Source organism: Sander lucioperca, chromosome 24 (assembly GCF_008315115.2).
Source record: "Sander lucioperca isolate FBNREF2018 chromosome 24, SLUC_FBN_1.2, whole genome shotgun sequence".
NCBI classification, from domain to species: Eukaryota; Metazoa; Chordata; class Actinopteri; order Perciformes; family Percidae; genus Sander; species Sander lucioperca.
Window position 1 is genome coordinate 17,465,163 of NC_050196.1, and position 12,500 is coordinate 17,477,662.

Genomic DNA, 12,500 nt, shown 5'->3' on the forward strand with positions numbered 1-12,500 from the left:
TTGACACTAAAGACGAGGTGCGTGAGTTTACACGCCGCGTCTCCGAACGGCCAGCGCCCGCCTTGCAGCAGCGAGCTCACCCACACGGGCAGCGTGGCCACCACGCACAGGTCAGCGGCGGCCAGGTTCAGCACGTACAGGTGCGTCTCGTAGCGCGTGCTGTCGCGCCGCAAGTTGACCCACACCACCAGGGCGTTGGCCGCGAGACCAACGAGGAAGATGAAGACGTAGAGGACGGAGAGGACGTGCAGGAAGGCGCCGTGGCTGACGCCGCCCGAGCACAGCAGCGTCTCTACGCGGGACAGGTTGCCGTGGTCGGCTGCGGTCAGGTTTAGCTCCTCCCACAGCTCCATCAGCTCGGTGAGGTCGTTGGCGCTCAGACTCATGATGATGATGTAACACCTGGGAAACAGGAAGAAAACACAGATTTTTATTCTACGTGTCTGACAACATTATGGGATGGATCCCTACAGAGATAGACCTTTTAGTTAAAGAGTAAGATCCTTTTAGTTTAACATCAAACAGCCCGGAAATCACCATCACCAAACTCCACCAGACTCCATGTAAATAATCAGGACTTTTAGCGTGTATAGAGCCAGCATATTTCCACCAGACTCCATGTAAATAATCACTACTTTTAGCGTGTATAGAGCCAGCATATCTCAACATGTAAATGGGTGAATTAATGGTTTATTTCAACCAAACCAGAGTGGTGATTGTTGGAACAGTGGAAAGATGAACCAAGACGGCTTTTGATAGTTTTATTTAGTTTCTGTCCACTTTCAATGAAGTGTGTTTTACGATGCTAAAAGTAGTGATTATTTACATGGAGTCTGGTGGGTTTGGTGATATCTGCAGGTAATAAAACCCTGCTGTCGCAGACCGTCTGCTGATTACTGTGACCCTCCATTAAGGAGACCACCCACCCACCCACACACACACACACACACACACACACACACACACACACACACACCCACACAGATGGACGGATGTTCGGAGGTCAGAGGAGGCCAAACGATCCAGACATCATTAATAAACCAAAAGACTTTGAACCGACAGGAAACACTGATGGAACAATAACGTGTGTGTGTGTGTGTGTGTGTGTGTGTGTGTGTGTGTCCCATAGTGGTCTAACTTTTTATTACAGCTTAGATTTGATTTCAGTGTAGGCCTAAATGTTCAATTTAGGCCACAAAAGTCCTTTATAGCAACCAAAAGTTAGCAGAAGTAGGAGTCATTTTAAATTTTCTTCAGAAAGAAAGCAAGAAAGGAAGCAAGAAGGAGAGGGAGAAAGCAAGAAGGCGAGGGAGAGAGCAAGAAATAAAGGAAGAAAGTGAGGGAGAAAGCAAGAAAGAAAGGAAGAAAGCGAGGAAGAAAGCGAGGGAGAAAGCAAGAAGGTGAGGGAGAAAGCAAGAAGGAGAGGGAGAAAGCAAGGAGAGGGAGAAAGCAAGGAGAGGGAGAAAGCAAGGAGAGGGAGAAAGCGAGAAAGGAAGCAAGAAAGCGAGGAAGAAAGCAAGAAGGAGAGGGAGAAAGCAAGAAAGCGAAGGAGAAAGAAAGCAAGAAGGCAAGGGTGAAAGAAAGCAAGAAGGCAAGGGTGAAAGAAAGAAGGCAAGGGTGAAAGAAAGAAGGCAAGGGTGAAAGAAAGGAGAGGGAGAAAGCATGAAGGAGAGGTAGAAAGCAAGAAAGCGAGGGAGAAAGAAAGAGAGCAAGAACCAATTACATATGAATCAATAGTTATTTCATCATAAAAAAGCATAAAATCATCAATAATGTGCTTGAAGCTGTCAGCTGTTTGATTGGTTGGTTGATTGATTGATTGATTGATTGGTTGGTTGGTTGGTTGGTTGGTTGATTGATTGGTTGATTGATCTTCTGGCTCTTTGAGTCTTTGTGCCGTCTAAGAGGAGGAGGAGACACTCTGACTTTTATTAGAGAATAAAAACTCAACGGGAGACCTTTACACTGAAAGGTCACAGCCTTCAAAATAAAAGTTTACTGCCGAGCTGAAACAAAGAGACAATTAGTGGTTCAGTCAGAGGAGCGAAAACACGACAGAAAGACTTCAAAGGGTCTCAACGTGCACGGCTTTCTGCTCCATACATTTACATCCCAAATCTAAAGCTGTGACTTTTTCAGGGACGAGGTTGTGACTTTTTTTAGGATAAAATTGTTATTTTTTGGGATAAAATTGTTATTTTTTAGGATAAAATTGTGATTTTTTTTAGGATAAAATTGTTATTTTTTTTAGGATAAAGTTGAGACTTTTTTTTAGGATAAAGCTGTGACTTTTTTAGGATAAAATTGAGACATTTTTGGATAAAATTTAGACTTTTTTAGGATAAAATTGAGACATTTTTCGAATAAAATTGTGACTTTTTTAGGATAAAATTGAGACTTTTTTTAGGATAAAATTGTGATTTTTTGGGATAAAATTGTGATTTTTTTAGGATAAAATTGAGACATTTTTGGGATAAAATTGTGATTTTTTTAGGATAAAATTGTGATTTTTTTAGGATAAAATTGAGACATTTTAGGATAAAATTGAGACATTTTTGGATAAAATTGAGACTTTTTTAGGATAAAATTGAGACATTTTTCAGGATAAAATTGTGATTTTTTTTTTAGGATAAAATTGTGATTTTTTTAGGATAAAATTGAGAGTTTTTTTAGAATAAAATTGAGAGTTTTTTAGGATAAAATTGAGAGTTTTTTAGGATAAAATTGAGAGTTTTTTGGGATAAAATTGAGAGTTTTTTGGGATAAAATTACGACTTTTTATGATAAAGCTGTGACTTTTTTCAGAATAAAGTTGAAACTTTCCAGGATAAAGTCAGAATAAAACAACACACATTATAATAAGTCTTTACGTTTTAAAATTCCTAATTTATTCACTTAAAAATGCTCTGGCCTCCACAGACTCCTAATGCACTATAAAAAGTCTTCATAAAATCTCCCAGTTTATCTGCAGCACACTTAACAGTTTCACATCTCGCCAACAGTTAAATATCTGTAATGAACTTTCAAAATAAAAGTACCATCAATCTTTATAATTGTTTTTATTAAGAATATTAAGTTACAAGAGGTCAAATGTTTTACTTCCTATCTAAACGGAGCTGTAACTATGAGACACACTTATTTACCCTCAGGTTTATGTTAATGCCTCTCATACATAAACACAGTGAAACCAGAGCTCCCATTCAATGTTAAACCCAGTTTGGGTGATAAGACACCAGCTGCGTGGTTTGAACGCACCAGGCTGCAATTAAAGTGCCATAAAATACTTCGCGTGACTCCTGTTTGTAATGCACCATCAACAACAGCCTCCGGAACGCGCCACAACGAATGACGCGCCGAACTCCGTTGAAAAATCTTCACATTTAAAGGATGATTGCGTCATTCGGAAACGTCATCATGTTAAAAACACAAAACGTTGATATGTATAATAATAGAAAGGACTCACTCTTTAATTCGGCTCAGTTTTCATACACCATGATTGGACATTTGTACTTGGAATTGTAACTTTTACAAGCATTTATTAATACCATTTCCATCCTCCTAAACACGCCGATGGGGACAGCTCATAGGACCCGAAAATCCATTCTTAGAAGTTAAGATTTTTGTATATATTTGTTTGTTGTTGTTTGTTTGCCGAATAAACCAGATCACATTCCTGGTTACTACTAACATATTATCGTTTTCCTACAGAAGTCGAATAATTGCCTGTATGTGAAAACGTTAAAAACGACATATTTTAAAGGAAAGTCTGGCATTAAGTATTTTGGCTGCAACACAACTGAACGAATCAGATATGTCACTTGTTTGTTTTGGCAATTTATTTTTTGCAAACTTTTTTAAGAACTTGCACAGTAAGATAAGGCGCAGGTTCCGTACAACTCCGTTGTTAAAATCCGCAAATTAAGCTTTCTAAATGGAAAACAACAATTTATAACACATCTATTAAGACTTTTATAGAAACATTATGCACGCTTCAATTCGGCTCACATTTCATACACCCTCACGGGACGTCTGTACAGGTTGAAGGATGTGAGGGGGGAATGAGGGGGAAAGTTTAGACGATCTAAAACAAATAAATACAAGTTAAGATTTTTCTTTTAAAGTGGTGTTTGGTAGAAGAATAGTATGCCGAATACACCACAGAACATTAATGGTTACTACTAACATTTAATAGTTTCCCTACAGAGTTACGTACGTTTACCTACGTGTGAAAACTTAAAAAAACGACCCTTTTTTAAAGGGAGTCTGGGTTGTAGTCTTTTAAACTGCGACAGAGAGCACAACAAATCGGGGTTACCTGCAGAAACATGAGAGATGGAGCCAAACTACATTTAGTTTTCCACTATTTAAAGAGTTTAAACACTTACAGGTCAAACGGGAGAGTAGGTTAGGTTGCTCCAAGTGTTTCTCCCGGGTAAATCCAGGTCCAGAGGCGGGTCAAAGTCCAGTTTCTCCGGCCGAGAGTGTGACTGAGACTGAGACTGAGACCCCCTTCTCTTGTGTTTGCAGTTTAATAAACAGCAGCAAGAGAAGAAGCTACGCCCACAGAGACAGGCAGCTCCGCGGTGATTTATTACGGCTTCAGCTGCAGGACAAAACAAGTGAAGGATGTGCGAAAAAAGTGCGGATTTCCATTTAAAGTGCAAACAATAGCGTCACAGATGTGTGACGTCCGAATGCTCCCGATGGATGAACGAATAATAGATTAACAAAAGTTTGAACTCACAGTTCATAAAGTATTTCTATTTAGAAACATTCAGAGACGCAGGGAAATATAAGTCCATTTTGACTTTCTATCTGATGGTTAATTTATTAAATGTCATTATTTTAATTTAGTAAATAAAACCTATGTTTAATTAAATCATGTAAATATAATAATTTAATAAAAGAACATTATTATATACAGTACATATTAAGACGGCTATTTTATCAATTTATATTAAAAAAATTAAAATATTAACATAATTTTAAAAAGTGTAAAAATAAAGAATACAAATTTATGAAAAAATAACTAAAATAAATTGAAAAATAAAATTGAAAATGTAAAAAAAAATACATTGAAAAATAAAAACGTACAAAATAAACATGTTTAAAAATAATGTAATACGTAAGAATTAATCTAACAAAAAAGGAAAATAAAATAACATTTGAATAAAACATGAAGAAATAATTAAAAACGTAATAAAAATAAAAATAAAATTAAAATATTTATAAATTAATTTAAAAATAATAAAAATAAAAATACAAAAATAAAACATATCTGTATATTTATGAATAAAATTAAACATTTGTCCTCTTAGGTTTTTAATAAAGTTATAACAATTCTTCTCCTCTTTACTTTCTCTGTCAGGAATCCTGACCGAGGACTCTCCGTGGTGCGCATGCGCGGCGTTGCTACGCTCTGCTGCACAGAAACAGAAACAGAACACAGCTTCTGCAGCTCTGCTGTAAACAACCGAGATTTTTTTTAGGATTCTGGAGGTCCGGCACGTGCATCGCGATGACGTCACGCAGGTAAGCTCTGATTAGTAATCACAAGGGAACAAAATCCAGAAATCAATATTTAAACCGTGTGATGGTTTCTTGGGGTTAAAGAAATCCTTCAGAAATGTTCCCCAAACTGAGCATTTAGGCCATGATGTGTGGGCGTTTCCATGACAACAAGACGGGCTTGCTTTGTGTGAAAGAGTCCCATAAACAAAGTCAACTTTCTAACGTAAACAAGTCGTAAATGTGAGTTTTTTTTTGTATTATCTGCTCTAGCTTTTTCAACATTTCTGACACGGATGTGGTGATAATTACGGTCCAAAATGATGTCAACATGCATAATGTTTTTAGTGAAAAACGTCCCATTGTATAGAAGGAAGACTCCCTAAACCCCTCTGCCAAATATGTGGCCCCAAGTCTTTGAGAAACCCAGGGAAACACGCGCTATTGGCCACTGTAAACGCTAATCAATATCTGCGACATGACAAGTCCCTCCCCTAGCCTCTGATTGGCTGGAACTCGCTGCCTTCGTTGGTTGGATTGGTCAGGTGCAGGCAAGAGGAGTGCAGTTGGTTGTGTGTGCGTGTGTGTGTGTGTGTGTGTGTGTGTGTGCGTGTGTGTGTGTGTGTGTGTGTGCGCACGTGTGTCTCTGTGTCTGTGCGTGTGTGTGTCTGTGTGTGTGTGTGTGTGTGTGTGTGTCTGTGTGTGCGCACGCACGTGTGTCTCTGTGTCTGTGCGTGTGTGTGTCTGTGTGTGTGTGTGTGTGTCTGTGTGTGTGTGTGTGTGTGTGTGTGTGTGTGTGTGTGTGTCTGTGCGTGCGTGTGTGTGTGTGTGTGTGTGTGTGTAAGCGTGTGTGACTGACAGAGGATGTATAAAATATTTGACTTTTTGCTGAAATATTCCAACATTTTTTTTTAATATCTTATTATCTAAAAGGCCTAGGTATCTGATTGGTTCTAATTAGGCCTCCTGTCCTCTGATTGGTCCTCAGCTTCTCTAGGCAGCAGTGGGCGGCGGCTCACAGCGCTCTACAGCGCCTCCTTCAGGAGGAGGTCCCCAGCGAGCGCCAGTTGGGGGCGGGGCCTAAGTTGGGGGCGGGGCATGAGTTGGGGGCGGGGCATGAGTTGGGGGTCCTGTACCTGAAGTACCTGCAGATCTTCCGGCGGCTGGAGGGTCTGTACGAGCAGCTGGTGCAGCCCCAGCGGCGCCGGGCGGTCCGGATGGTTCTGGACGGGATCACGGGCCGGCTCCTGGAGCTCCGGACCCAGATGGTCTCGCTGCAGCTCTCCGAGTTCCACTACTTTGATGATCTGCTGCTGGACCTCAAGATGACTCCGGTGAGTCCAGAAAACGCTCAGACCTGATCCCCTAGACCTGATCATCTAGACCCCATCCCCTAGACCTGATCCTCTAGACCCCATCCTCTAGACCTGATCCTCTAGACCCCATCCTCTAGACCTGATCCTCTAGACCAGATCCTCTAGACCCCATCCTCTAGACCTGATCCTCTAGACCCCATCCTCTAAACCTGATCCTCTAGACCCCATCCTCTAGACCTGATCCTCTAGTCCGGATCCTCTAGACCGGATCCTCTAGACCTGATCCTCTAGACCCCATCCTCTAGACCTGATCCTCTAGACCTGATCCTCTAGACCCCATCGTCTAGACCTGATCCTCTAGACCGGATCCTCTAGACCTGATCCTCTAGACCCCATCCTCTAGACCCGATCCTCTAGACCTGATCCTCTAGACCCCATCCTCTAGACCTGATCCTCTAGACCCCATCCTCTAGACCTGATCCTCTAGACCTGATCCTCTAGTCCGGCTCCTCTAGACCGGATCCTCTAGACCTGATCCTCTAGACCTGATCCTCTAGACCCCATCCTCTAGACCTGATCCTCTAGACCTGATCCTCTAGACCGGATCCTCTAGACCCGATCCTCTAGACCTGATCCTCTAGACCTGATCCCTCTCTCAGTCTGAAAGAAAACTGTCTCAGCAGCTGCTGATAAAATCCAGACTTTCTCTAAAATTCTCTAAGAATATAGAGATATTTTTTTTACTCCAAATATTTTGACTTTTCTGTCCAACTATTTCCTTGAAAAAATACCAAAGAGCTTGTTCAGAACTGTTTTTGAGTCATAGTTGCATCATTCAGACCGTGAGAGACTGTGTGTGTGTGTGTGTGTGTGTGTGTGTGTGTGTGTCTGTCTGACCGTGTGTGTGTGTGTGTGTGTGTGTGTGTGTGTGTGTGTTAACAGAGAGATCTGGAGATCCCCGTCCCTCGATACTTCCTGAGAGAGAAGAATCAGCTGCAGAAGAAGTTCGCCCACATCCTGGAAGCACAGCGAGCCAAACACACAGTCAGACACACACACACACACACACACACACACACAGTCAGACACACACACACACACACACAGTCAGAGACACACACACACACACACAGTCAGAGACACACACACACACACACACACACACACACAGTCAGACACACACACACACACACACACACACACAGTCAGAGACACACACACACACACAGTCAGAGACACACACACACACACACACACACACACACACACACACACACACACACGGTCAGACACACACACACACACACACACACACACACACGGTCAGAGACACACACACACACACACACACACACACACAGTCAGAGACACACACACACACACACACACACACACACACACGGTCAGACACACACACACACACACACACACACGGTCAGACACACACACACACACACACACACACACACACACACGGTCAGACACACACACACACACACACGCGGTCAGACACACACACACACACACGGTCAGACACACACACACACACACACACACACACACACACACACACGCGGTCAGACACACACACACACACACGGTCAGACACACACACACACACACACACACACACACACACACGCGGTCAGACACACACACACACGCACGGACGCACACACACACACGCACACACACACACACACACACACACACCACAGACACTGACACGCACACTTTTGTTGCTCTTTTCGACATTTTATAGGTTGTTGTCACTTTTTAGGAAGTTTGTCACATCTTGCACATAAATTCTGACTTTCCGTGTGAAGTTTAGTGAACTCACAGTCATCTATAACCTTTGTCCAACAGCCAGGTTTAAATAAAGTTCCAGAATTGAAATCTTTATTGCTCTGTCTGTGCAGGCGAGCTGCGTGCCGCCGATGAGTCTGGAGGAGGCGGTGCTTCTCCTGCAGGTGTCTGAGCGGGCTCGGCAGGGACGAATCAGAGCCCAGTACATGAAGGAGCTCGTCCAATCAGAGAGAGGCGTCCTCAGAAACACCTGGAAACCCCCAAAACTGACCCCCCATCAGGCCGCCGTCACGGTCCAGAAGGTACCGGCACACATTCAGTCTAAATATTCAACTTTTTATGACTTTTTACATCCCGGTTTTGACATTTAATGTGATTGATGACTTTTTAAATGATATTGTCATTAATTCTTGACGGTTGTAAGTTGTGTCTGGTGTTTATTTGTGGTGTGTTTGAGGTGTGGAGAGGATACCGTCAGAGGAAACAGACCGTCAGACACAGAACAGAGGAGATGAGGTTTCTGGGAATGGTAACAGCTTATCCTCCTATAGTTCCCATATGTTCCTTTGCTTCCTCAAATGTTCCTTTGCTTCCTCAAATGTTCCTTTGTTTCCTCAAATGTTCCTTTGCTTCCTCAAATGTTCCTTTGCTTCCTCAAATGTTCCTTTGTTTCCTCAAATGTTCCTTTGTTTCCTCAAATGTTCCTCAAATGTTCCTCAAATGTTCCTCAAATGTTCCTTTGTTTCCTCAAATGTTCCTTTGTTTCCTCAAATGTTCCTCAAATGTTCCTCAAATGTTCCTCAAATGTTCCTTTGTTTCCTCAAATGTTTCCTTTGTTTCCTCAAATGTTCCTTTGTTTCCTCAAATGTTCCTTTGTTTCCTCAAATGTTCCTCAAATGTTCCTCAAATGTTCCTTTGTTTCCTCAAATGTTCCTTTGCTTCCTCAAATGTTCCTTTGTTTCCTCAAATGTTCCTCAAATGTTCCTTTGTTTCCTCAAATGTTCCTCAAATGTTCCTCATATGTTCCTTTGTTTCCTCATATGTCCCTCATATGTTCCTCATATGTTCCTTTGTTTCCTCATATGTTCCTTTGTTTCCTCAAATGTTCCTCAAATGTTCCTTTGTTTCCTCATGTGTTCCTCAAATGTTCCTTTGTTTCCTCATGTGTTCCTCATATGTTCCTCATATGTTCCTTTGTTTCCTCAAATGTTCCTCAAATGTTCCTTTGTTTCCTCATATGTTCCTTTGTTTCCTCATATGTTCCTTTGTTTCCTCAAATGTTCCTCAAATGTTCCTTTGTTTCCTCATGTGTTCCTTTGCTTCCTCAAATGTTCCTTTGTTTCCTCAAATGTTCCTTTGTTTCCTCAAATGTTCCTCAAATGTTCCTCAAATGTTCCTCAAATGTTCCTTTGTTTCCTCAAATGTTCCTTTGTTTCCTCAAATGTTCCTTTGCTTCCTCAAATGTTCCTTTGCTTCCTCAAATGTTCCTTTGTTTCCTCAAATGTTCCTTTGCTTCCTCAAATGTTCCTTTGTTTCCTCAAATGTTCCTCAAATGTTCCTCAAATGTTCCTTGGTTTCCTCAAATGTTCCTTTGTTTCCTCAAATGTTCCTTTGCTTCCTCAAATGTTCCTTTGTTTCCTCAAATGTTCCTCAAATGTTCCTCAAATGTTCCTCAAATGTTCCTTTGTTTCCTCAAATGTTTCCTTTGTTTCCTCAAATGTTCCTTTGTTTCCTCAAATGTTCCTCAAATGTTCCTTTGTTTCCTCAAATGTTCCTCAAATGTTCCTCAAATGTTCCTTTGTTTCCTCAAATGTTCCTTTGTTTCCTCATATGTTCCTTTGTTTCCTCAAATGTTCCTCAAATGTTCCTTTGTTTCCTCATGTGTTCCTCATATGTTCCTCATATGTTCCTTTGTTTCCTCAAATGTTCCTCAAATGTTCCTTTGTTTCCTCATATGTTCCTTTGTTTCCTCATGTGTTCCTCATATGTTCCTTTGTTTCCTCAAATGTTCCTCATATGTTCCTTTGTTTCCTCAAATGTTCCTCATATGTTCCTTTGTTTCCTCAAATGTTCCTCAAATGTTCCTTTGTTTCCTCATGTGTTCCTCATATGTTCCTCATATGTTCCTTTGTTTCCTCAAATGTTCCTCATATGTTCCTTTGTTTCCTCATATGTTCCTTTGTTTCCTCAAATGTTCCTCAAATGTTCCTTTGTTTCCTCATGTGTTCCTCATATGTTCAATTCAATTCAATTCAATTTTATTTATAGTATCAAATCATAACAAGAGATATCTCGAGACACTTTACAGATAGAGTAGGTCTAGACCAAACTCTGTAGTTTACGAAGCCCCAACTATTACAGTGGTTGCCTCAAGAGCAAGCATTAGCAGTAGCTATAGCGACAGTGGCGAGGAAAAACTCCCTTTTTTGTTAGGAAGAAACCTGGGACAGACCCAGACTCTTGGTAGGCGGTGTCTGACGGCACCAGTTGGGGGAGTGGTGAATGGTGGCAATAATAGTCATAATGAAGATAGTGAAACAGTGATCACAATGGTAGTCGTAGTAGTTCATGTCATAGTAGGGCACAGCAGGGCGTTACGGGGTGTAGTGTGGCACAGCAGCCTGGGTGGACGCGGATGGACGCGGCAGGACGCAGTCGGACACTGCGGGGAATCGCAGAGCGTAGCAGGGTGTAGTAAGTCCATAGCGTCAGCTGCACCCAGGACCCCGGTGTAGGTGCCACCCAATTCCAAGGCGATGTTCTGGGTGAAGAAGAAGCAAAGGGACTCCGGGGAGAAAACTCCCCAGAGCTAGGTTAGTAACAGGCATTTCTGGGATTAAGATGCACACAAAAGGAGACAAGTGAAAAGAGAGAAGAGGGAGCGGCTCATTGTGTCCTTGGAAGGAGCTTCCCACAGCAGTCTAGAGTTATAATAGCATAACTAAGAGAGGCAGGCTAAAGAGAGGGGCCCTGGACTGGTTCCTCATATGTTCCTTTGTTTCCTCATATGTTCCTCATATGTCCCTCATATGTTCCTCATATGTCCCTCATATGTCCCTCATATGTTCGTCCCTCATATGTTCCTCATATGTCCCTCATATGTTCCTCATATGTCCCTCATATGTTCCTCATATGTCCCTCATATGTCCCTCATATGTCCCTCATATGTTCCTCATATGTTCCTCATATGTTCCTCATATGTTCCTCATATGTCCCTCATATGTTCCTCATATGTTCCTCATATGTTCGTCCCTCATATGTTCCTCATATGTCCCTCATATGTCCCTCATATGTCCCTCATATGTTCCTCATATGTCCCTCATATGTTCCTCATATGTTCCTCATATGTCCCTCATATGTTCCTCATATGTTCCTCATATGTTCGTCCCTCATATGTTCCTCATATGTTCCTCATATGTCCCTCATATGTTCCTCATATGTTCCTCATATGTCCCTCATATGTTCCTCATATGTTCCTCATATGTCCCTCATATGTTCCTCATATGTTCCTCATATGTCCCTCATATGTTCCTCATATGTCCCTCATATGTTCCTCATATGTTCCTCATATGTTCCTCATATGTCCCTCATATGTTCCTCATATGTCCCTCATATGTTCCTCTAATGTCCCTCATATGTCCCTCATATGTCCCTCATATGTTCCTCATATGTTCCTCATATGTTCCTCATATGTTCCTCATATGTCCCTCATATGTCCCTCATATGTTCCTCATATGTCCCTCATATGTTCCTCATATGTTCCTCATATGTCCCTCATATGTTCCTCATATGTTCCTCATATGTTCGTCCCTCATATGTTCCTCATATGTTCCTCATATGTCCCTCATATGTTCCTCATATGTTCCTCAT

At 41.7% G+C, this 12,500-nt stretch overlaps 2 protein-coding genes across 2 annotated transcripts in view; one reads left to right on the forward strand and one right to left on the reverse strand.

Moving 5' to 3' along the window:
* The window catches only part of ackr3b (atypical chemokine receptor 3b), a 6,968-nt gene extending 2,269 nt beyond the window's left edge, over window positions 1-4,699 (reverse strand). Inside the window, exons 1-2 of the mRNA XM_031317073.2 lie at window positions 4,386-4,699; window positions 1-402 (exon numbers count right to left, since the gene is read on the reverse strand). The exon at window positions 1-402 is cut by the window's left edge and continues 480 nt beyond it. Of these exons, the coding sequence (XP_031172933.1) occupies window positions 1-386 (386 nt within the window). The 5' untranslated portion in view covers window positions 387-402; window positions 4,386-4,699. The remainder of the gene's footprint in view (window positions 403-4,385) is intronic.
* The window catches only part of LOC116062394 (dynein regulatory complex protein 11-like), a 33,069-nt gene that overhangs the window by 5,243 nt on the left and 15,326 nt on the right, over window positions 1-12,500 (forward strand). Inside the window, exons 2-6 of the mRNA XM_031317072.2 lie at window positions 5,369-5,532; window positions 6,497-6,842; window positions 7,767-7,868; window positions 8,744-8,932; window positions 9,088-9,159. Coding sequence (XP_031172932.1) covers window positions 5,519-5,532; window positions 6,497-6,842; window positions 7,767-7,868; window positions 8,744-8,932; window positions 9,088-9,159 — 723 coding nt within the window. The 5' untranslated portion in view covers window positions 5,369-5,518. The remainder of the gene's footprint in view (window positions 1-5,368; window positions 5,533-6,496; window positions 6,843-7,766; window positions 7,869-8,743; window positions 8,933-9,087; window positions 9,160-12,500) is intronic.